General features: G+C 29.7%; 1 protein-coding gene across 1 annotated transcript; it reads left to right on the top strand.

The window, feature by feature from the left end:
- Positions 1-10,457: 10,457 nt before the first annotated feature.
- Positions 10,458-14,659, top strand: LOC106414782 (probable pectinesterase 29). Its single transcript, XM_013855363.3, has 4 exons — positions 10,458-11,376; positions 11,456-11,615; positions 11,717-11,935; positions 12,230-14,659. The coding sequence occupies exons 1-4, from the start codon at positions 11,183-11,185 to the stop codon at positions 12,641-12,643; spliced, it is 987 nt and encodes a 328-aa protein (XP_013710817.1). The 5' UTR covers positions 10,458-11,182; the 3' UTR covers positions 12,644-14,659.
- The last annotated feature ends 7,799 nt before the right edge of the window (positions 14,660-22,458 follow it).

Here is a 22,458-nt window from a genome sequence, read left to right as displayed (position 1 = left end):
TGGATGTCCATTATATAAAATAAGTCCTAAAGCGCGTATGATGTTGCCTCGTTAAAAACTTTACCAGGAAAACCAGTGGAAAAAACCATGGTTAAGGGAAAAAGAGGGCAACGCGCATCTACTCCCCCTGATGAGAACATAACTTGATATATCTGATAGGACACGATCCAATGTGATGAAGTAACTTCGTCATGGGGTTGGACCGGTTTACTTCTCTTGGCAGATTTTACTCTCCTCACTAAAACTTGAATATCCTTGTGACCGTAGGATATAACTTCAAACCACTTGGAAATCGAAGCTAACATCCATATAACTTTAGGCACCAATCTGGCTCTGTTAAGATGAAAAAATCGAGCGGTATTTTGAATATCATACGATATTAGGTATTCTGAGAGAGCTTGTACATGTCCCACGAAAACATCCATATCTCGAGTTCTATCACGGAGAATGACTTGATTCAAATTGGAGATGAAAATAGACTCAAAGATCTTTCTCCGGAAACCAATTTCATATTTTAATTCCATCTAGAATGTCTCCTTTAATTCAAAAAATTTCGACCTTCATTTCTGTCTAGCGAATGAAATGTGTCCATACCTTGATTCTTGTTCAAGTATGATTGATCTTTGATCATTATCTTCTGCTTCTTTTAGTCTCAAAAATACATTGGAAGATTGATATATCTTCATCACTTAAGTGTTAACATTTCTCTTTAGGTATCTATCATTTACGTGTTCTTTGTTGCCTCGTTAAAACCTTGACATGGAAAACCCAATGGAACAAAAAACCATGATAAAGAAAAAGAGTACAACTACGAACACCATCATATTTCTCTCCCTGGAAGCATCATCTTAGGGAGATGTTTTCTCATCATATATATCTTCCTTTTAAGAATTGATATAAGCATATCCTTAGTAATAAACTCGTTTGATTGTCAGATAATATCTTAGACCATTGGACTTCTTATCCATAGAATTATTTTTACACAAAAGATCATATCTTGGTCTATTTGGTCTCCTCGTCCAAATTTCCTTTTATAGACAATCTTCTAAACCTTCACATTATGCATATTAATACATACGAGTTATTATTTTGCTTCTTGTGAAAGTTACAAGTATGACTATCCCTCTTGTCATACGAAATCACATCTTTCAATCATGAAAGAGATCAGTAAATTTTCAATATCATGGTACTTCATGTTCTCGAGAACTAGCACTTACTGCTTCTAGCAGTCCAAATCCTTATGGGGTTTACTGCTTTTTACAGTTTATATTCTTTTGAATCTTTCACATAAATTTCATTATTCCTGTGGCTCTCAATTCTTTTTCTTTGTTGCCAGACAAAAGAAACTTGAAAGTTGATGCTTCCACCACATGATGATGTGTTTCTTATAACAGTTTCAGGTCTTTGTGAAAGCCCTTGTGCAACTAACCCTTTGCATCTCACAATTGTTTTTCATCACCCCATTCATTCTTTCACATAAATACCCATTTATGTGCCACTGGTTTACACCTTCTGGTGTATGGAGTACTTGTCCAAATACTCTCTCTTTCCAAGAGATCTGCATTTATTTTTTCATTTCCTTTTCGACCATTTATCATATTATGTACACTTTTCAATAGATGGTTTATGATCCTCATTCTCATCAACTGCTACATTGCATGCATAAGTATTCACGACGTCGATTTGATATTTGTTCCATATTGTTCAAGACATGACATAGCTATTTGAGTTTCCTTTATTCTCAGATACCTTAATTCCTTATTGTCATGTTTTCTATCTCTTCTCGAGATCTTTAATATTTCATTCCTCGATTCTGCAATTCTTATTCTTGCTCCTTTTTTCGACTATTATTATATTTGGAACCTATTGGTCTATCACTCTTCAGGCGTTCTTTAGACTCATTAGCAGTTTGAAATTGTCCTTTTGGGATATTCATTTTAACTGGAACATTTACAGCTGGTACTTCTGACTTAATCACTTTCTTAAGGTCAGTATATGAGCCTGGCAACTCATATGCTAATCTTTGTAATATAATTATCTCCATACATTCATTTTGGACTTTTATTTACACTCTTTAGTCCGAGGATCAATGATAATTCATTCAACTCATTCATTCTCCAGCTGCTTATTTTCTCTCTCTAATGTTGGATAGACTAACTTTGAGTCTTTAAATAAATCTTATAAAACCTTCTAGATTTTATCATCAATGGAGATCATATCCAACATATTCATAACATCTTTTAAGGTCCCATCTTTAGCGGTGTGGAGAAACAACAACTTGTGCAAATTTTCTTGATGGGGATCTTTGGTTCCTGACCTAAAACCAGTTTGATGGGGAGAGTTCTTAATTACTCTTTGGCATTATGCGAATCAATGCTGCTGCATCTTAAATATGAACATTAGCTACAAGATGTTCATCATGTATCCATACATGCATAAAATAATCATCAAATGCTTGTGATTTTACCAGTATTACCAATTAGTCTCACAAACATCAGGTTGCAGATCTATGACAAGGATACATACATCCTTCTTGTCGATGCATATGGTGGATGATCAGTCCACCAGTGGGTGATCAAGCCCACAAACAGCTCCTTGTATAAATAGAATCTAAATCTATTTGACTGGTGAAAACTGTATTCTTGCATTGCCTTGTAAGAAAGCAGCATATAGCAAATCATTCGTAAGAATCTTTTGGTTCTTCAACGAATATCTATATGATTATCTTTCGCATCATTACTAAATCGGGATGGCATAATCGGCTTGCCAAACATTACACATTCAGTAAACTTCTGGTTTACTATTATATTTATCTCTATTTTCTAATCATTAAGTAGTACAATACAATAGTGCCTTGGGTAATACTTGTGATTGAAGGTAGTCAACATTATTAGATTATAAATCTCGTGGTTTTATTTTATAAATGACTCCTTAACTCTATTTCCAGAGTGAACATACTTCTGGATGTTCCACTTACTAGGGACGTGGGATTATCTAATTCTCCTCCTCGAGATAATGATACTCTAAGTTTATATATCTTGAATTGAATCCCACTTTATAATCAACAACATTCCCAACTTAAGGTCATGTGTTATATTTTTGATCTTTTTTATCTTTGAGACTTGGAAAAGTATAACGCATTAATGATTTTAAGTTGTGTTCCCATAAACAAGCATGTATCTCTGCTCCTCTGGAGCTTCCAATAATCTTGATACCATAAAGACATTGTGCTGACAATAATTTTCTTTCATCTTTAGATGAATGAATCATATCTTTTCTTTATTACCATCTTTATTTTCTCAACTTCAAGTGAGAGTATGAGTTCTAAGAAAAAATCTTTGGATTTTGACTTTATTTATATCCACGTTCACGTCTACAATCATTTTTATGTCCATTTTCTTGACCAATGTTGATTTTTTTTCTTAATATAAAATGTCAGATTCTCTTGAAAAAAATGATCATAATCAACTAGACGTAGTTTATCATCTTGCATCAATAGCTCATTATTTTTCTGAGTCTCAAAGAGACAAGATACAAATATAAATTTAATCTTCTTTTTTTCAACCATGTGTCCGCTGGACAACATTACTTGTAAAAAAAATGTATGCTCACCTTTGCATCATTATATATTTTCCGAGAAATTTTACTTTTAAACTTGACATCCAATATAGTTGAGATGTATTTATAGATTTAAGGTCTTGTAATCTTTAGATGAAAAATAAATAATGAGCTTTAGATAATCACATTCAGGTGATCATACCTTTCTTCAGATTGTTCTCCAAAACTTATGGATCTTTTAAGATCAAGATTTTAAGCTTAAAACTCTCAAATATATATAATGGTAATGAAATATAATAATAAAATATTTCAAATTATAGAGATATATATTCTCATAAACATTGTAAATAATACTCCTATAGTAATCATTATATGTACTAGTTTCCTATTTTCATGCTATTTAAAAGGTTTTAATTCAATCAATTGATTTACTAATACTGCATGTATTAACTTACTTTCATGTAAAGTATTTTACCTTATCAAACATGACAAAAAGCATGACAAAATAATACTTATCTCGATAAGAAGGGGATGTAGTGGAGGAGATCTAACAAGATGATGGTCAAACCGCTTTGCAAAAATCTCGCCTCGTATATAAAAATATACATAACTCTGAAACTTTAAAATTTTGCTCATGGAAACATGGCCATCGATCATACTAGTAAACATCATATGTAAGAAATTATACAAATATAACATATAAAATCATGCTCGTGAAAGAACTTATTTATACACGAGTGGATACCATAACTGTATCATCTAGTAGCAATTGAATAATAGCGAAATAAGATAGATGAACCCACTAATTAGTAAAGCATACAGCAACCATGAATGCATTCATATATGTAGAATATATAGCTAGTTCGATACCATATCAAACATTATTCCAATACGGCATAAAAACATGTGATTAGTAATTTTAGGACATCAATCAATAACTCAAAGTACAAAAGAATGTAAGAAGATTTTATCAATAGAAGAGTTATACTAACTAAATCATACATCAAACGAAAATATAAAGCATGGACCAAAAGCAATTAACCAAATACTAAATCATGAGATTACTTATCTCAGTGTTGTTGGCTCGATGATTGGAGATGAGTTTCAACGGAGACGTCCTTTGCTCGATCTCGCCGATATCAAACCAGTAATCCAATAACTAAACAATTTCCGATTAATATATTCTATATCATAGATCATGCAGGTTTGCAAAATAATACAATAACCAGATCAATGAATTGTCTTTCACCACACTTTAAGATTCATTATCAAGCATACGAACAAGTAAGAGTATATATAATTTTGAATAAACTATATTCATCATATTTTCAACAGGTGATTCAATATAATTATATCAACCCATCGTTAAATATGCAAACTCAAACCAATGGTTCATCAAAAGCAACACACATGACAAGTAGATTAAATAATATAGCACAAATTTATATGCTTGCATGTCTAGACAGTTGTAACTAATGAAATAATAAGCAATAATTTAGAGTCAGAAACTATTGGCATATAATTGCATAACTACGAGTCGATCAAACAATACAATAAAGAGATACTCAGCTCAACGCTAATAATCAGAGAGATTGGAAATCAATGAAGAATAGAGGATCATTTGTAGTCACGATGCTACTTTTGATTCGATACGGGCTCTTTTTTTTTATTAAGGTAGTTAGGGTTTTTACTCGGCGGCTAAGATTTCGTGCTGATAACTGTGTTGTGAATAGAGAGAATATTCATAACAATTTTTGTGTTTTAGAATTTTAATCCACATTATACTATATAAAGGAAAAAAATAAAAATCAAATATATTAAACATATAATTTAAAGTATTTTGAAATATAATTTTAAAATATTTAAAAGTATAAGACACCCATTACAAACTCTATATAATTCTAAAACCTAATTTTTTTATGTAAATTTTTAGATTTTAATTCAATATATATTTTCCATGAAAAACCAATTATTTAACTAATTTTCTACCAAATTATGACTTTGGCTAAAAATTAATAAATAAGTAAATAAAAATTATTATAAATTAGCCTTTAAATCTAGAATAAAATAAAATAGAACATTTATAATAGACTATCAATAACAAAAATAAAATAATTTTTAAGTATAACTATAAATTTTAGTTTTATATCAGATTTGCTTTAAATTATATAGTAAAAGTTTTATCAAAAATATAAGAATCGGAAATCAAATAGTTTATTAAAATTATATAATTGTAAAAGTACATATATTTTTTTAAAAAAATATCATCAGATTATATAGGTTTTTATCGGGTCAACCAGTATCGGATCGCGGGTAAGTTTTGGTTTTTGAGTTTTTATCAAATTTTATCAGATTTTTACTTTGCATGTTTAAGTAAAACCGAACCTAATTATATACATATCACAGGATCTACAAGTTTGACCACATGTGTGGGTCGGGTACAAAAACACTGCTAAAACTATTGACAGATATAAATATATACTATTAAATTAGTTTAAATTATGTCAAGTAAATCTTATGTCCAATCAACTCAAAAAATGTAACTCTTATAAAATATACACAAAATATATAGATGACATTGTAACATAAGTGTAGATCACCATCCTCAAGACTTGCTGCCCACAAAATATCCTAAGAAGCTTATTTAGATTCTTAAATGCTGCCACACAAATGCATTGACGCTTTGAAAACCACATCTTGTCTTTTAAGAATTTTTTACATCTAGAGACATTTTCTCACGTTCCAATTACACTACAAAACACTTTTCACTTGAGACACACTTTCTTTTGCATAAAAGACTCTTATGAGCCTAAACTAAAGAGAATTTCTCTTCTTCTTATTTTATTTTATTATTTTTCTTATTTCGCCTTATGTTTTCATTTATTTTTATCTCAAGTTCTAAAATATATTAAACAAAAATAATTGTCACAATAAACTATATATAAGTTTTTTTATCTTTTAAGACCCATTTATATTATATTATATTATATATATATATATATTAATGTGTAAATAAAATTAAATGTGGACGTGGATACCAAAGCGTGGATAATAGAATTATAGACTAGTTGTGAACGTGGATATTTTGACATGGAAGTCTTTGGTTGATACTTTTAAAAGCTTGTTCTTCGCCATAGTCTCCACGAAGGAGAAAACCACATAACCACATTTCCACCGTTAGTCCCACGATGCCACCACCACGATCGAGTTTCGGCTTTAACTTACTAAAGGTCTCACCTTTCGAACTGCTGTAAACAGTATGCCGGAGACTTCCCCCGTGACCACATCCAATCCAATGCAACTAGCTCTCGATCTCCGATAAAACAGCTCGATTCATAGATGTCTTATCCATTAGAGCTCGATCAGAGATGTCTTATCGGAGATCGAGAGCTAATTGCGTTGGATCAGATGTGGTCACGGGGGAAGTCTCCAGCAGATTGGTGTACAGAGATCGAAAGATGAAACCTTTAGCGAGTTGGAACCAGAACTCGATCGTGGTGGTGGCGTCGGCGATGCCGGTGACCGTAGGAGTAATGATAGAAATGTGGTTACGTGAGTTTCTACTTTCCGGAGACTATGACGAAGAACAAGTTTTTATAGGTAATTAACCAATGACCTTCGTGTTAAGATGTTCATGTCCACGACTAATTTATAATTCTATTATACACGCTTTGGTGTCCACATCCACATTTAATTTTGTTTACATGATAATATATATATATATATATATATATATCAGAAAATAGGTCTTAAAGATAAAAAAAATTATATATAATTTATTAAGACAACTATTTTTGTTTAATATATTTTAAAATTTGAGATAAAAGTAAATGAAAACATAAAGTGAAATAAGAAAAATGGTAACATAAAATAATAAAAAACAAAATATCCTATACTTCCCAAATGAAAGGACATTATTGTCCAGAAAACCAATTGACACCAGTGCATGTGGAAAGTGTCTATAAGTGTAAATGAAACTCAAAATGTGCCGTAAAGAGTAATCAAATCGTCTTTTTAAATATATATTTGATTTATCCAAAAAAATCATTGATCTGTTTTGTCGATGATTTTTACTCGGGGCTACTCATACCAGGCTGTTTCTTTCAGGTCTTACCTCTGTCGGAAGTAATAACTTAGCAGTCGGGATGAAAAATCAAATTCTAAGAAAGAAACAGAAATGAAGAACACAAGAAAGTTGGAAGGAAGAAGTGATGAAAATTAAAGTTTCAAATGTTTGGACTCCGTCAGAGCGGAATGGGTAACATACACTAATTTAAATATTCACTTATTTTCAAGTAGCTTATCTGTCTTACACGAACTAATGACATGATGCATCGATCAGACTATGTATTGTATTGAGGACATATATGTTCAAGTAGTTTTGGTTGCCTCTTGAACTCCACCATAACCTCATCGTACAGCTTTATGGTTAATGTTTTGGGTAGTCTACAACTTGATAACTCACATATGAGGCAAACTTGTTAACATATGTATTAATGAAATGATATCTCACATATGCAGTTTCTCTGAGAAACTTATCTGTCTCACACGTACTAATGAAATGATGCATCGACAAGACTATGTTTTGTATTGTGGACATATGTTGAAGTCGTTTCTTTGGCCTCTCGAACTCCACCATAACCTCATCACCGTACTCATAAGATTCAGGGTTACTGTTTTGGGTAGTCGATAACTTGATATCTAAAATATGAGGCAAAGTTGTTCACATGGTTCGATAAAAACGTTTTCAACAACCTTAGTAGAGACACTTAGCCGATCAACCATTTATCCGATCTTATAACGGTTCTTTTACAAAGGCGGAAACCTTACTCTTAGAGCCTTAGAGGCATTCAAGTAGTCCTCGGTGTGATAATATAGCACCTAACTTAGAGATCCCCAAGATATAATATATATATTATCTTTTCTTGAACCGAATGAGTAAAAGAATTGGGTAGAGTTGCCTACTAGTGTATGGCTAATTCCAAAACTCCTAGTAATCTGATGTAATCTCTTTTAGAAAAATCATTGTTATTTTTAGTAATTAAACCCCTCAACTAAAGATGAATCGTAAAAAAAATCTTAACTAAACATCATGTGAAAGAAACCCTCGACTTTAATTCCATTAACGTATGTTACTCTCCGTCTAAAAAACCATGACGGAATGTGACATACGTTGTTTATAAGTTGAGGGTTTATATTGTTGAAAACTTAAGTTGATGGGGTTTTTTACAATTCAAAAATAATTAAGGGGTTTTATCACTAAAAGTCATTAAATGTTTTGAAATCTTTATTATCATTTATACATTGTTTTAGATTGATATAAACCTTTAAAACTAATTTATAAATATTAATACGTTACTTTATAACGATTTATAAAGCTTCATAAATATTTTAATACTTTTACATATGATTAATACGGTTTCACAATGATTTTATAAGTGTTTACAATTTCTGCTACTTGTTAGGATAAAATAATCTAACATTATTCGTGATACTACTGAAACATAAAGTAATACAATAAATCAAAAATAAAATATCAAATATATTATTTTATTAATCAAGAAAAAAAAAATATAACGTATTGGTTCATAAATCAATGAAAATAAAAATAATCATGCATTATATTTAGGGGAAAGTATGAGTCAGAAGACGGAAATCATGAAACTAGAAAAAAATGCTTCATACTCTAAATAGAAAGATTGACTTCATGGATGAATTATCCTCAGCACGACTTAAGACTTAATATAACTTAGCAAATTTAAATTATTTGATATTTAACAATGACGTTATAAAAACACAAATTTTCTTATATCACTATTGCCAAACATCAAATAATTTAATATTTGAAGTTATATTAAGCTGTAAGTAGTGTTGAAAATTATTAAATTAGGATGTATAAATTAATGTATTAAAATTTATAAATTAGTTTTAAATTTATAAATCAATCTAAAATAATTTATAAATGATAATAAATGTTTTAAAACATTTAATTACTTTTAGTGATAAAACCCCTCAACTATTTTTATATCATAAAGAAAAACCTCAACTAAATTTTCAACATTATAAATCATCAACTTATAAACTGTTAACGTATGTCAACCTCCGCCACGTTTTAGCGGAATTAAAGTTGAGAGTTTATTTCACAGGATTTTTAGTTGAGGGTATTTTTAAAATTCATTTTTAGATGAGAGGTTTAATTACTAAAAACTCTTATAATAATTTCCAAAGTGAATGTAAAGTGTCGATCACTAGTTTTACAGTTACCGCAGTACAACGATTACAACTTCCTTTTTGTTCTACTAGGGGGTTGTTGGTAGGGCTGGGCAAATAAACCGAATCTGATCCGATAAAAATGAATCCTAACCCGGCATAAATACCGAATGAATCTTGTTTTATGGTATTTCGGGTTATGGGTATTATCCGAACCGAACCCACCGAACCTAAATGGATATCCGATAGAATCCGAAATATTCAAAATTCTCAAAAATAACTTGTACCAAACATGATCTCAATTCCTAATATGTATTCAAAATATATTAAACATCTAAAATAATTATCTATTATACGAAAATTGATGGTTGAATGTGGCGGTTGAAGGTTGAAGTTTTTAGATTTTGGTTTTGTTTTCATTGAATAATGTTTTTATTTCATGAGAACTTGGTTTTCGTTTTATGCTTTCATTTATTTGGTTTTCTTTCGATCAATAACTATGTTTAACTTTCATTTGATTTTGAATGATCACATTTGATGTTCCTTTCTTTTTTTTGAACCGGTTTTATTTATATTTTGGTTACAAAATAGGTACAAATCAAGTATTTTAAAACCGAAGAACCTATTTTACTTATTTTTTTATTACAAAATAGATATAAATCAGGTACATTTAAACCGAAGAACCGATTGAGACCCAAACCCGAAAGTACATTGGGTTGTACCGGTTCTTTGAAGATTTACTAACCCCGACTCGAACCCAATAGAACCCGAACCGAATTTTCATATAACCCGAATGAGGCTGATTTTGATAAACCCGAAAAACCGAAACCCGATTGGACTAAACCGAAAATCCGATTGGGACCCCAAATGCCCATGCCTAGTTATTGGAACTAGAATTTGGAAAGAGTTTAGTTATTTTAAAAATTGACAGATTTTTTTAAATTTTGTAGATTTAACAAATATTCTCCAAATTTCTGTCAAATATCTTGTGTAAGACTAATTCCTGATTTCATGTGTGTAATTTTCTGTTAATCTAATGTAGTTTCTACTACACAAAATTCAATACTATATTTATGTAATAATTTTCCAATAAATACAAAGTCTCGACCACAAACTTTATAGTTGCCACAATCACAAAGATCACAACTTCCTTTTTTTTTGGTTTATGGCATCTCACACAAAGTAAAATTGATCACCAAATCGCAAAACAAAGCTAAACTTGCCAGTTTCATGTAAATTCAAACTTTGATTCCATACATAATCAAAAGGAAACAAAATAATAAATCTTGATCAAAATATTTAACAAAATAAAAAGCATTAATCGCAGAGCCTTTATTAAATAATACATTAACCTCCACTATTCTCATTTGTCTTTCGCCCTACTCCACAGTCTATTACGTTTTGACATCATCTAATGGGAAATCGTCGACTTTTCATCGCTCTTTTCTGTTGTTTTTGCTTACAACATATCATCGAAGCGTACCACCAACAAGTGTTCGTAGATCAATCGGGTCATTCAAATTTCACGAAAATACAAAAGGCTATTGATTCGGTCCCAGTCAACAACCGCCATTGGTTCTTCATCAACGTTGCAGCCGGCCTTTACAGGTCAGTATAGCCACATGTAACTAACTTGACATATATGCAAAAAAAAGAGAGCTTAGTAACGATTAATGTTATGCTGTAGGGAGAAAATAAAGATACCCTATGATAAACCGTTCATAGTAATAGTTGGAGCTGGAAAGAGGAACACTAGAGTTGAATGGGACGATCATGACTCGGTTGCACAAAGCCCTACCTTTGCTACTGTCGCCGATAACACCGTCATTAAAAGCCTGACATTCGTGGTACGGTGACTTTTGTTTTTTTCTTCTGTCTTTTTCTTCTATTTATTTGATTTTTTTACTGTAGATGACTGTTCTTTTTTTCCTTTTTGCATTATTTACAGAATACGTACAATTTCCCGAATAAAGGGAAAGTGAACAGAAACCCTAGGATCCCTGCCGTGGCGGCGTTGATCAACGGTGATAAATGTGCTTTTTACTCGGTAGGGTTTTCTGGAGTTCAAGACACCTTGTGGGATGCTGATGGCCGACACTTCTTCCACCGCTGCACTATCCAAGGCGCCGTTGATTTCATATTTGGTAACGGCCAATCTATTTACAAGGTTCGTTACATTCTGACTATTCACATAACCTTGTGAGTTTTATTATATTTTTTAGTTTTAATAATACCAGTAAAAGATCCGTGTATAGCAGATATATTAAATCTAGATAAATCAAATTGATAACTACAATTAAACAATGTTTACATATCTATATCCAAACAACGAAAAGGTAAAAAACTAATAATCACATAGTATATATTTTTGAATGAATACACATAGTAGTCCTAACTCCTAAGTAACCGCGATCTTTTGTTTATTTTTATTAAATAAAATTGTGTGATTGGTGGGTTTTAGAAATGCGTGATAAACGTGCTAGGAGCGACGCTAAAACCGGGGGTAGCTGGTTACATAACGGCTCAAGGACGGATCAACCCGTATGACGCTAGCGGATTTGTGTTCACGGACAGCCTCGTTTACAGATCGGGGAAGGCTTTCTTGGGCAGACCGTGGCGCAGTTACGCTCGAGTGATCTTTTACAACACAGACCTGACCGACGTGGTTGTTCCCCAAGGTTGGGACTCATGGCACTTTAGGGGCCATGTATCTCAGCTGACGTTTGCAGAGATTGGATGCTATGGGAGTGGATCAAATACGGGGAGACGTGTGAGCTGGGTTAAGAAGCTGAGTGGATTCAGTGTTCAAAGTTTGATTAATCTCGACTTCATTAACAGTGGTGGATGGGTTCAAGCTTTGCCCATTCCTGTTTGATTTAACATTTTTATGTTTAAGTTGTTTTTTTTTAGATTTGTTTTTATCATTTTCCAGGTTTTAGTTTGCTTAAATGGATTTAGAGTTTATCTAGTTATGCATAAAAAGTAAGTAAGGATAAGCAAGACTTACGATCGGTTTTAAGGATTAATTTTACATATTATTACATACTAAATATCAAAAGAACGACGATGGTTCGTTGTAAGTATGTAACATTAAACCTGGACTTATACTTTGAAGGTAGGATATATTCCCATAGCAAACACAAGCAATAGTAATGAAGTTGAGATTGTTGTCACTCCAACCTCCGAACGTTCCTTTGACATTTTTTCTGGTTCTTTAAAAATATCCTAAAATTTATGTTTAAACACAAAATTAACCCTATATTATAATATTTTTCTTGCTATAATTCATCCTAAAAGTTTAACTAATTCACGCAAAATGCTACTACCTATCTTTTTCGCATCATACTTAAACATCTTCATCTTCATCACTTATTTACAATTGTCTTCAATATCACCAACTACCATTAACAACCAAAAACAAGTTTTAAATGTGTTAGAAATCAATTTATTCATCTTTTAATTACATACATAAATCATTTATCTTGCAAATTGTCTCTTATTTCATTTTTAAAACTCAAAATTTTGGATTTCAAGATTATATTTTCATTAAAGTTGCCCGAGTTTAGTGAGTTTTGGTCAATAACGAGTGTGTATCTTTCATTAGGAAATCTTGGGTGTTTGGAGAAACTAAGCATGAACTCTCACTGGATCTAGGTATGATTTCTACTGGAAACATATTTGAAAAAAAAATTGTGAGTTTTTAAGAAGTTTGCTAATTGATAAACTATAAAATTAAATGTTTTATTATTTTTTTGGTCAATTGCAAAACTGAAAAACATATCTAGAGAAGTTTTTTGGGAAGTCTTATGGTCAATACATAAGTTGGTTTTGCAATTGACTATTTTAAGAAATTTTCATAGAAGACTTTTCTAGAAGTCTACAAGCTTTTCTTTGTAACAAAAAAAAAATTAAATAGACTTCTCGAGAAGTTTCCAAAAAGCGAGATTAATTTTGTAATTGACCAAATTTTTTTAAGAAATTTGACTTTTTATGGAAGACTTCTAAAAAAGTCTAATGTGAGTAGAATTATTGAGAAGTCTTCTAAATGTCACATAAAGTCACTAAAATATTGCAAAAAGTCTTTTAAGATCAGTTTTACAATTGATAAAAATAATAAAATATTTAATTTTAAAATTAATTATTTAGCATACTTCTGGAGTAGTTTTCTCATAAGAGACGTTTCCATAAGTATACTTTATTTTTATTCCGAGATTTTAATCAAAAAAGTCTTGCCATATAAGACCTCTAACAAATATTTCTCTTATAAAGTCAAACATGATCAATTGAAAATTAAGATACGTTTGCGACACTTTGAAAACTTCTTGCGACACTTTGAAGACTTCTTGCGACACTTTGAAGACTTCATGTGACAATAAGAAGATTTCTCCGGAAGTTTACTCACAACAAACTTCTCTAAAAATCTTTTATTAAAAAGTTAATTTCTGTAAAATTTTGTTCAATTGCAAAATGAACCTGATTCTGATAGTAAATGTCTTCTCTGGTAAAATCAAAAATTTATCCAATTACAAAAGTAACTCAATAATTTATAAATGATGAATTCTCAAGAATTCTACTAATTGAGTAGACTTCTCAAGAAGTATTCTTTGCTAATTTCAATAAATTTATATTTTATCCAAATTAAAAATGAAATTTGAAGATTTTTTGTTCGTTCATGTATATTTATCAATTTTTGAACTCTTGAATGAATTTTATAAATTTATTGTATATAATGATGAGGTTAACAATATTCTTGTTTATTTATATGTCTAGCTAATGAGAACAGGCTTTTCTTTGATAACTTTTTTTTAAGATGATGTTTTATGTTTTGCTGATGTGCTTTAATGTCAATTTTACAGATTGGCTCAGTTACAAAAGATTACTATATAATTTTGTTGCATAAATATTTTGTTAAAATTTGGATGTCAAATGCTTAAACTTATGTATTTTCTGAATTTATGTGATATTAAAGTTGTGATATGTTTGAACTTTGCTATTTTGAACTTGTGTCAAATATTATTTTATTATAACTTAGTGTGTAATAAATATCACTTGTTATCATCATTATCATCCAAATTATACAAAATTAATAGAGAGACATCACATAATCTCCCTTTTTTCTTTTTTACACCAACGCATAGGTTTCCCTTTTAAGTTGCACAACCTTTGTCTTAATAAATGATCTACAATGAAGACAATAATTATAGTTACAAGAAGTTGAAACAATGAACAACACATTTAGACAAAGAACTTGTATCACCTTACTTATGTAACCAAGTTTTGATAAGGGATCATGTGGAGGCGTGGAGCTACATTTTTGGTACACCAGTCGACCTGAAATGGTCGATCTTCCTCTCGTTGAACCGCAAATTTCTTCACATACTCTATCCCTAAATGTATACCATGGATAGCAATAGTGCTTGGTATCCTTTTTTAGCCAAGAGCGTTCTTCCGGATTAGTAAAGTCCACTATATCTTGTATAGAATACTACATCTTCACCCTATCATATCTTTTGTTGTATCTTACAACACTCAAAAATTCAGCTGCGGCCAGAGCCCAACATATATATATATATATATACCTCCGTGAAAAAATAATACAAAGGTTTAACCAATTTTACAATATAGAATAAATAATAGAAAACTAGTTGTATAAGTTTATAGACTTAATTACCATGATTTCCTTGGTTTTCACACGTCTCATAGTTTTTACCTATTGATCTTTCTTCAGTGATGTTGGACAGTCTAAGTTTGGGATTGAAATACAATTAACGTTTAAAAAATAATAAATCAATATAGATATGCATTTAAAGTACATAAGTTAGACACATACCTTCTTTTTTTCTCCACTAGACGTAGACTCTTGGCTCTTGTATTTTCTTATGCTAACATTTGATGATAGTAATATCTGATTCCGGTTTAGTTGCTAATATCTTCTCGAACTGATAAACGTTGACATATTTACGAAATGTTATAAAAATTTCCATTCGTCATTCTTGAGTACACTCCTTATTTCGTTGAAGATATTCGCAACCAAACCGGAATCGGATATTCCTATCGTCAAATGTTTGCATCCAAAAACGCAAGAGCAAGTCTACGCGTGGTGGAAAAAAAAAGGGTATGTGTGTAACTTATGTGCTTTAAATGCATATTTATATTGATTTATTATTTTTTCAAACGTAAACTGTATTTTAATCCCAAACTAGAACCTGATCCGCGCGCTGATATAGCGCGCGGATATGAATTTTCAGTTTTTAATTATTTATTTTATTAAATGATGTATTTGTAATATTCGTTCATATTATATTTATTAAGTAAATATTTTTTTGCATCTTAAACTATCTATTTTTTTACGAATGTGTGATATCATATAAAATATATTTAAAAAATGAGTATATAGAGTTAATTAGATAATTGTAAAAACAGAAATTTTTCTTTTGTTTGCGATATCATATCCACCCAGTTAACAAAAATCATGATTTTTTTTATGTGTAATTTTTTTATATTGACTATTTCTTTAAAACTATATTAAATTTTACATATTTTAATTAGAATAATTTTAATATCTTTACCTTTTTATTTGAAATGTAACTCAATATTTTTAAAAAAATTATAACAAAATATTTAAAAAATATTTTTTGAATTTGTTTGAAAAATATGAAAATTACATTTTAAATTAAAATTATCCTAAAATATGATAAGTTTTGATGTAAACGAAAACTCAAATTATGTCAAAAATAAGTATATTCAATGATAATAACAATTTAATTTGATTATTTTTACAAAAATACATTTAAAAAAATATTGTTTGAAAGAAAATTCATTTATCTTTCAAATATAAAATGAAAATATTATAATTAAATAATAAAAAATATAAATAAAAACCATAAATTTAGCAAATGACAAATGAGTTATGAGCAACTAATACCATATAATTTTTTAAAACATAGCCATTCTTAAATATTTTTTGAATAAATAATTATTTTTAAATTTAATCAACTGAAAATAATATCCGTACAGTTGTGTGAGTCAAATTCTAGTTTTATTGATGCATGTTATATATTAGTATTGCATGTTTTAGGTAACATTTTAATGATGCACGTTTTTTAAAATCTCCTTATTAAAATTATGCATCTAAAGATAACTCATGAGTTTTTTTGGTTGATTAAATGACATTATGTCCAAATTTATTTAAGAATATTTCATTAAGGTAACTGAAAAAGACAAACAATAAAATGAGAAGGTTAAATTTATTTAAGCATATTTCATTAATGTAACTAAAAAGACAAGTAATAAATTAGACTATTTTATTTGTTTTAGAATATTTCATAAATGCAACTGAAAAAGACAAGTTAAAAAATAGAGAATTTAATTAATGAAGTACAAACATTTTCAAATGAGTACTTCTCTTTTAATAATATAGATGTAGACTGTGCCAAAATCACTGAAGAAAGACAGTGGGTAAAAATTATGGAGCTTGTGAAAAACCAAGGAAATCGTGGTTATTAAGTCTATAAATTTATACAAGTAGTTTTATATTTGCTATCTTAATAGTAGAATTGGTGAACCATATATGACTTGTTTTTTTTCACAGAGGTATGTTGGGCATTAGTCATAGATTAACTTGTGAGTATTTTAAAATACATCAAAAGACATGCTAGGGTGACGATAGAGTATTCTATACAAGATATAGTAGACTTCATTAATCCAGAAAAACTTTATCGGCTAAAGAACAAAAACCAAACAGAATAAAAATCGGACCAAACCCTGGATTGAAATTAAAACTCCTAGATAGGATAAAAAGGTATTTCAAAATATATTTAAATAAAATTAACTATTTTATTAAAATTAAATTTCAAAATACTAAATGTCATAAAACATTGTTTTTGTTTTTTTCTCTCCTTTCTGGTACTAAGTCCCGATACAATTTTCAAAGAAGTTTTATTATTATTGTAAGCTGCTGTAAGAAATCATGTGATTTTTAATAAAATAATTATTAAAGCCTTATTTGAAAGCTTATCAAAAAATTATTTCTCAAAAATACAAATCTTATTGAAAATAATGGAAAATGATATAATGGAACTTTTCTAGCATCCGATAAAGGTTCTAAATTTCTAATACTCCATCCTTTTTTAATGGGTAATTTTTTAAGATTGTACATATCTTGCATTTTAAACAAAAAAAAAAATCAAAAATTATTCATCTAATTGTAATTCGATCAGTGATAAAACACATTACAGAATACAAAAGATAATATAATATAAAGGCTAATAATTTTTGCATTAAAATTGAAAACATCATCGATTTTGGAGCAAAATATTTTCCCTCTAAAACATTAAATATTAAAATAAACTAAGGATGTATATATCTATAATTGTGAATTTGGATTAAAGACTTCATAAAAACACATTAATATATCATGTAAAAGTAGTTAGGAAATGTTTTGTTAAGCTAAAGAAGAATAACTGACATATATGCATGTGATTTCAGCTTGAAAGCGATACTTACTAATTACTAAAAACGCAGATAAGCAAAAGGATTTGCGATATAGAGACACCTGCTTGATCGATTACATGTTTAAAACTCAGTTGTAAGTTAACAATATACAATAGAGAAAAAAAGCGAGACATACCTGATCTTGGACAACAAAACAATGAAGAAAATTTGTAAATGACCAAGTTTAATTAGTTGTCTGTTTAAAGCTTATGAAAATTTGAAAATAACCTAAAATGTTCAATAAATAATGAAAACAATAGAGTGATTTGTAACTAAGTATTAAGGAAAAAGTTTTTGGTTTAATTATTTCAGCTTCAAAAAAGCAGATTCTGTTTCATCTTTAAATTTCTTTTTTTTTCCTTTTTTTGTCATAATTTTTCTTTTTTCCTTCTAATTTGTTTGAACGTCAATGAATATCCAAATAAAAATTATTTATTTCTTGTTTTGTTTTAAGATTCTGATATCTTGACTTGGTTCAACTTTTCCAGCTTTAATATGTATTAGTTGATTATTTTAAATGCAAAAATTTGTTGAAAATAATGATAAAGTATACATATAAAACAAAATAATCAATGCAGTAAATACAAAGAGATTATTAGGATTATTACACTAGTAAAAATCTATCGCATAGCCACTGTATTGCCACTTAAAAACCGTGGTTATTTAAAAGAGGCCACGACAACGCCACGTCAAAGCCACGAAACGTAAAAAGCCACGGTAAAATTAAAATAGCCACGATGGAGTCACAAAACAAAGCGTGGCTAGGCTTAGCCACAGAACGCTACGAAATTTTCGTGGTTAAAGAATATAGCCAAGAGTATGTCACTAATAAAACGTGGCAATGTTTTGTTTTTTTGTGCCGACATCGAAAAGGAAGTGTTACGTCCAATCGTTTGACGAAATGGGATATAGCCACGGTTGTTTCATGGCTGTTTCGTGGCTATACATGCTTTTTCAGTCTTTATTCGGTCTATGGCAGAGAAATATTCGTTTGCAGATATTTTAACGGAGCCACGAATTTTTCGTGGCTATGTCGTGGCTATTTTGTATTATATATATGCTTCATAACCGTAACATTTAGAACTTTTGTTCTTCTCTCAAATTTTTAGAACAAAATGTCTTTCTACTTTCAATCTAGAGAATGGATGAATCAAAGGATTGATCCTGAGAGTAATCAGGTTTCAGAAATATTTCTTGGAGGTGTTGATGCATTTATTCAATTTGCGTGTAATCAAGAAGATTACAAAGAAAGAGAAACTTTGTTGTGTCCGTGTGCTCGATGAAAAAATGTGAACCAACGCGAAGCAAGAGTTGTCGCACGACATCTATTCTTGTACGGTTTCAAGGGAAATTATTATGTTTGGACGAGTCATGGAGAGAAATTCTACGATGTTGGTGAGAGTTCCGGGGCGAATCATTCGACGGGTGAAGAAGAAATGTTAGAGACTCCTATTTGGAATGCTTATGAAGATCACCACCAGAATATTCCAGAGGTACCCGCAGACATTGCGCCAGCTTACATGCCGGAAGCTATAGAAGAGACGGACATAGCAGATCCCTATCATGATAGTGTTTTTGAAGCATTTGAAGCAGCCACTCAACCTCTCTACGAAGGATGTGTAGAAGGAATTTCTCAGTTGTCTCTTGCTTCGCGGATGATGAAAGTGAAGACAGATTATAATCTACCAGAAGCTTGTGTAGATGAGATATCTGAAGTATTTAAAAACATACTTCCGCAGCCAAATAAAGCTCCAGCAACATATTACGAGACGCAGAAACTGATACGGTCGCTTGGGTTACCCTTACAGAAGATTGACGTATGTGTGAAGAACTGTATGTTACTTTGGAAGGAGATGATGCGAAGTTGGTCAGTTGTTGGTTTTGTGGAGAAGATCGCTACTACCCGAAGAACGGAAAAGGTAAAAACAAACCGAAACAGAGAATGTTTTACCTACTAATAGCAGATCGTCTGAAACGTCTATACCAACTTGAGGCGACAGCTTCCAATATGCGGTGGCATAAGGAACATGTAACTCCGGAAGGAGAAATACATCATCCATCTGATGCCATAGCGTGGAAACACTTCAGTGAGTTATATCCTGGATTTGCTGCTGAAAGCCGGAACATTTATCTATGCTTATCAACGGATGGGTTTAATCCGATTGGTATGAATGGCGAAGCACATTCCCTTTGGCCAGTTATTGTAACTCCATACAATTTGTCTCCGGGAATGTGTATGAAAAGAGAATTCTTATACCTTTCGGTGCTAATTCTCGGGCCCAAACATCCAAGAAAAAGCTTAGATATTTACCTTCAGCCGCTGATTGAAGAGTTACAGAGTTTATGGAAAGATGGTGTGGAAGAATATGATATTTCAAGGAAAGAAAGATTCATAATGCGAGCAGTGTTGATGTGGACGATAAGCGATTTTCCAGCGTATGGGATGCTTTCAGGTTGGACGACACATGGTCGGTTATCGTGTCCATATTGTCAAGATGAGACAGGTGCGTTCTGGTTACGTAATGGACGGAAACATAGTTGGTTTGATTGCCACATAAGGTTTTTAGATGAAGATCATCCTTACAGGAGAAACACTCAAGCATTTACATGGGAAAAAACAGTTGTGGATCCTCCTCCACCATGGTTGACCGGAGAAGAAATATTGTGTGAGAGGATAAATTAGCCTTTTAAAGCTTTTTTGGTAAAATCTTTTAAACCAGATTTTTTGCAGTAAACCTTTTTCTGATTCTCATGAATAAACTGCAGATTTTGTATAACCAATTCACAACCCTATATAAAAATTATATTTTTTCTCAAATTTATATCATTTATAAAAAAAACTTATATATAAATGAAAAACAAAATGGTTTGCTATTTAGATAGCTCCTTAATTTAGATATCTCCTTAATTAAAGTGTAGTTTGACCATAAATAAACTATCTAATCTAATAATTTAGGGTAATAATTTATGTACTATTAACAAGTCATAATAAAACCGTTTAAAGAATTAGTTAATATGATATATTTGATTATTTACATTAATAATAAACTAACCATAAATTTTATTTTTTAATTATAAAAAAATCGGTTGTGAAAGAATCTAACAAAATCTTACTAAAATTTAAATAATTTTATAAAATAACACATTAATTTAATATCGTAATTAGTAATATAATATTATTATAGATCAATGTTAACTAAGATTTTATTCTAAAAACAAATTTCTATAATATTTTTTTATAAATTTTATAATTATATAAAATAGAAGTGATTTATGAATTAAATATGAAAATTATATTAAATAGGTAAATTAACAAATTTTATTTTAAAATTGTTTCATTTAAATAAATTATCACTTATCATTAAAACTGGCAGTAATTTGTAAAATATATAATATTTTTATACAAAACTAAATTTGTTAACATAAGTTAAGTTTTTATATCTACAACTATATATTATATTTTTATTTATTTTGAAACTCTCATCAATATATTGTTTTAATATGTTTATATACAAAAATATAATAATATATAATAACCTTTAGTTCATATACTATTTGAGAAATATGTTATTAGAAAACTATGAAATTTTAATAACTAATTTAAAATATTAATGGCAAATTCAATTTTAATAATAAATTTATTTTTTATTTTTGTTATAACAAAATCCATTGAGAAAAATTTAGATAATATTATCAAAAATTAAAATATTTTTATATTATAACGTATTAATGTAGTAAGAAAAAAAATCAAAATCATGTAATTTTCGAAACTCAAAAAAATTTGTGTAATTTTCCAAATTTTTCTTGAAAAAATACAATTTTGAAAATAAATATTAAAACTCAAAATGATAATATTTCAAATTTTTTAAAAAATAAAATCATAGATAATAAAGAATAACTTTTTCAAATGCACCATAAAAAAAACAAACTATATATGTTATAAAAATTAGAGTAATCTAAAATTTTGAAATCTTAATTAAAAAAAACTTAACATCATGATATCCAAAACATATCCTATATCAATAAAATTTACTAAAATAATATGATAGATAATAAGGTTATATTATTCAACAAATTTTTTTTTACCTATAAATCCCATAAATACTAAAATGATAGATGTTAAAGTATATTTTTTAAACACAACATGTAAATATAAATTATTTTAAACACAAAATATATATATAAATAAATTTTAAA

Source organism: Brassica napus, chromosome C3 (genome assembly GCF_020379485.1).
Source record: "Brassica napus cultivar Da-Ae chromosome C3, Da-Ae, whole genome shotgun sequence".
NCBI classification, from domain to species: Eukaryota; Viridiplantae; Streptophyta; class Magnoliopsida; order Brassicales; family Brassicaceae; genus Brassica; species Brassica napus.
Note: the sequence above shows the minus strand (reverse complement) of the source record. Positions and strands in the feature narration are given on the sequence as shown.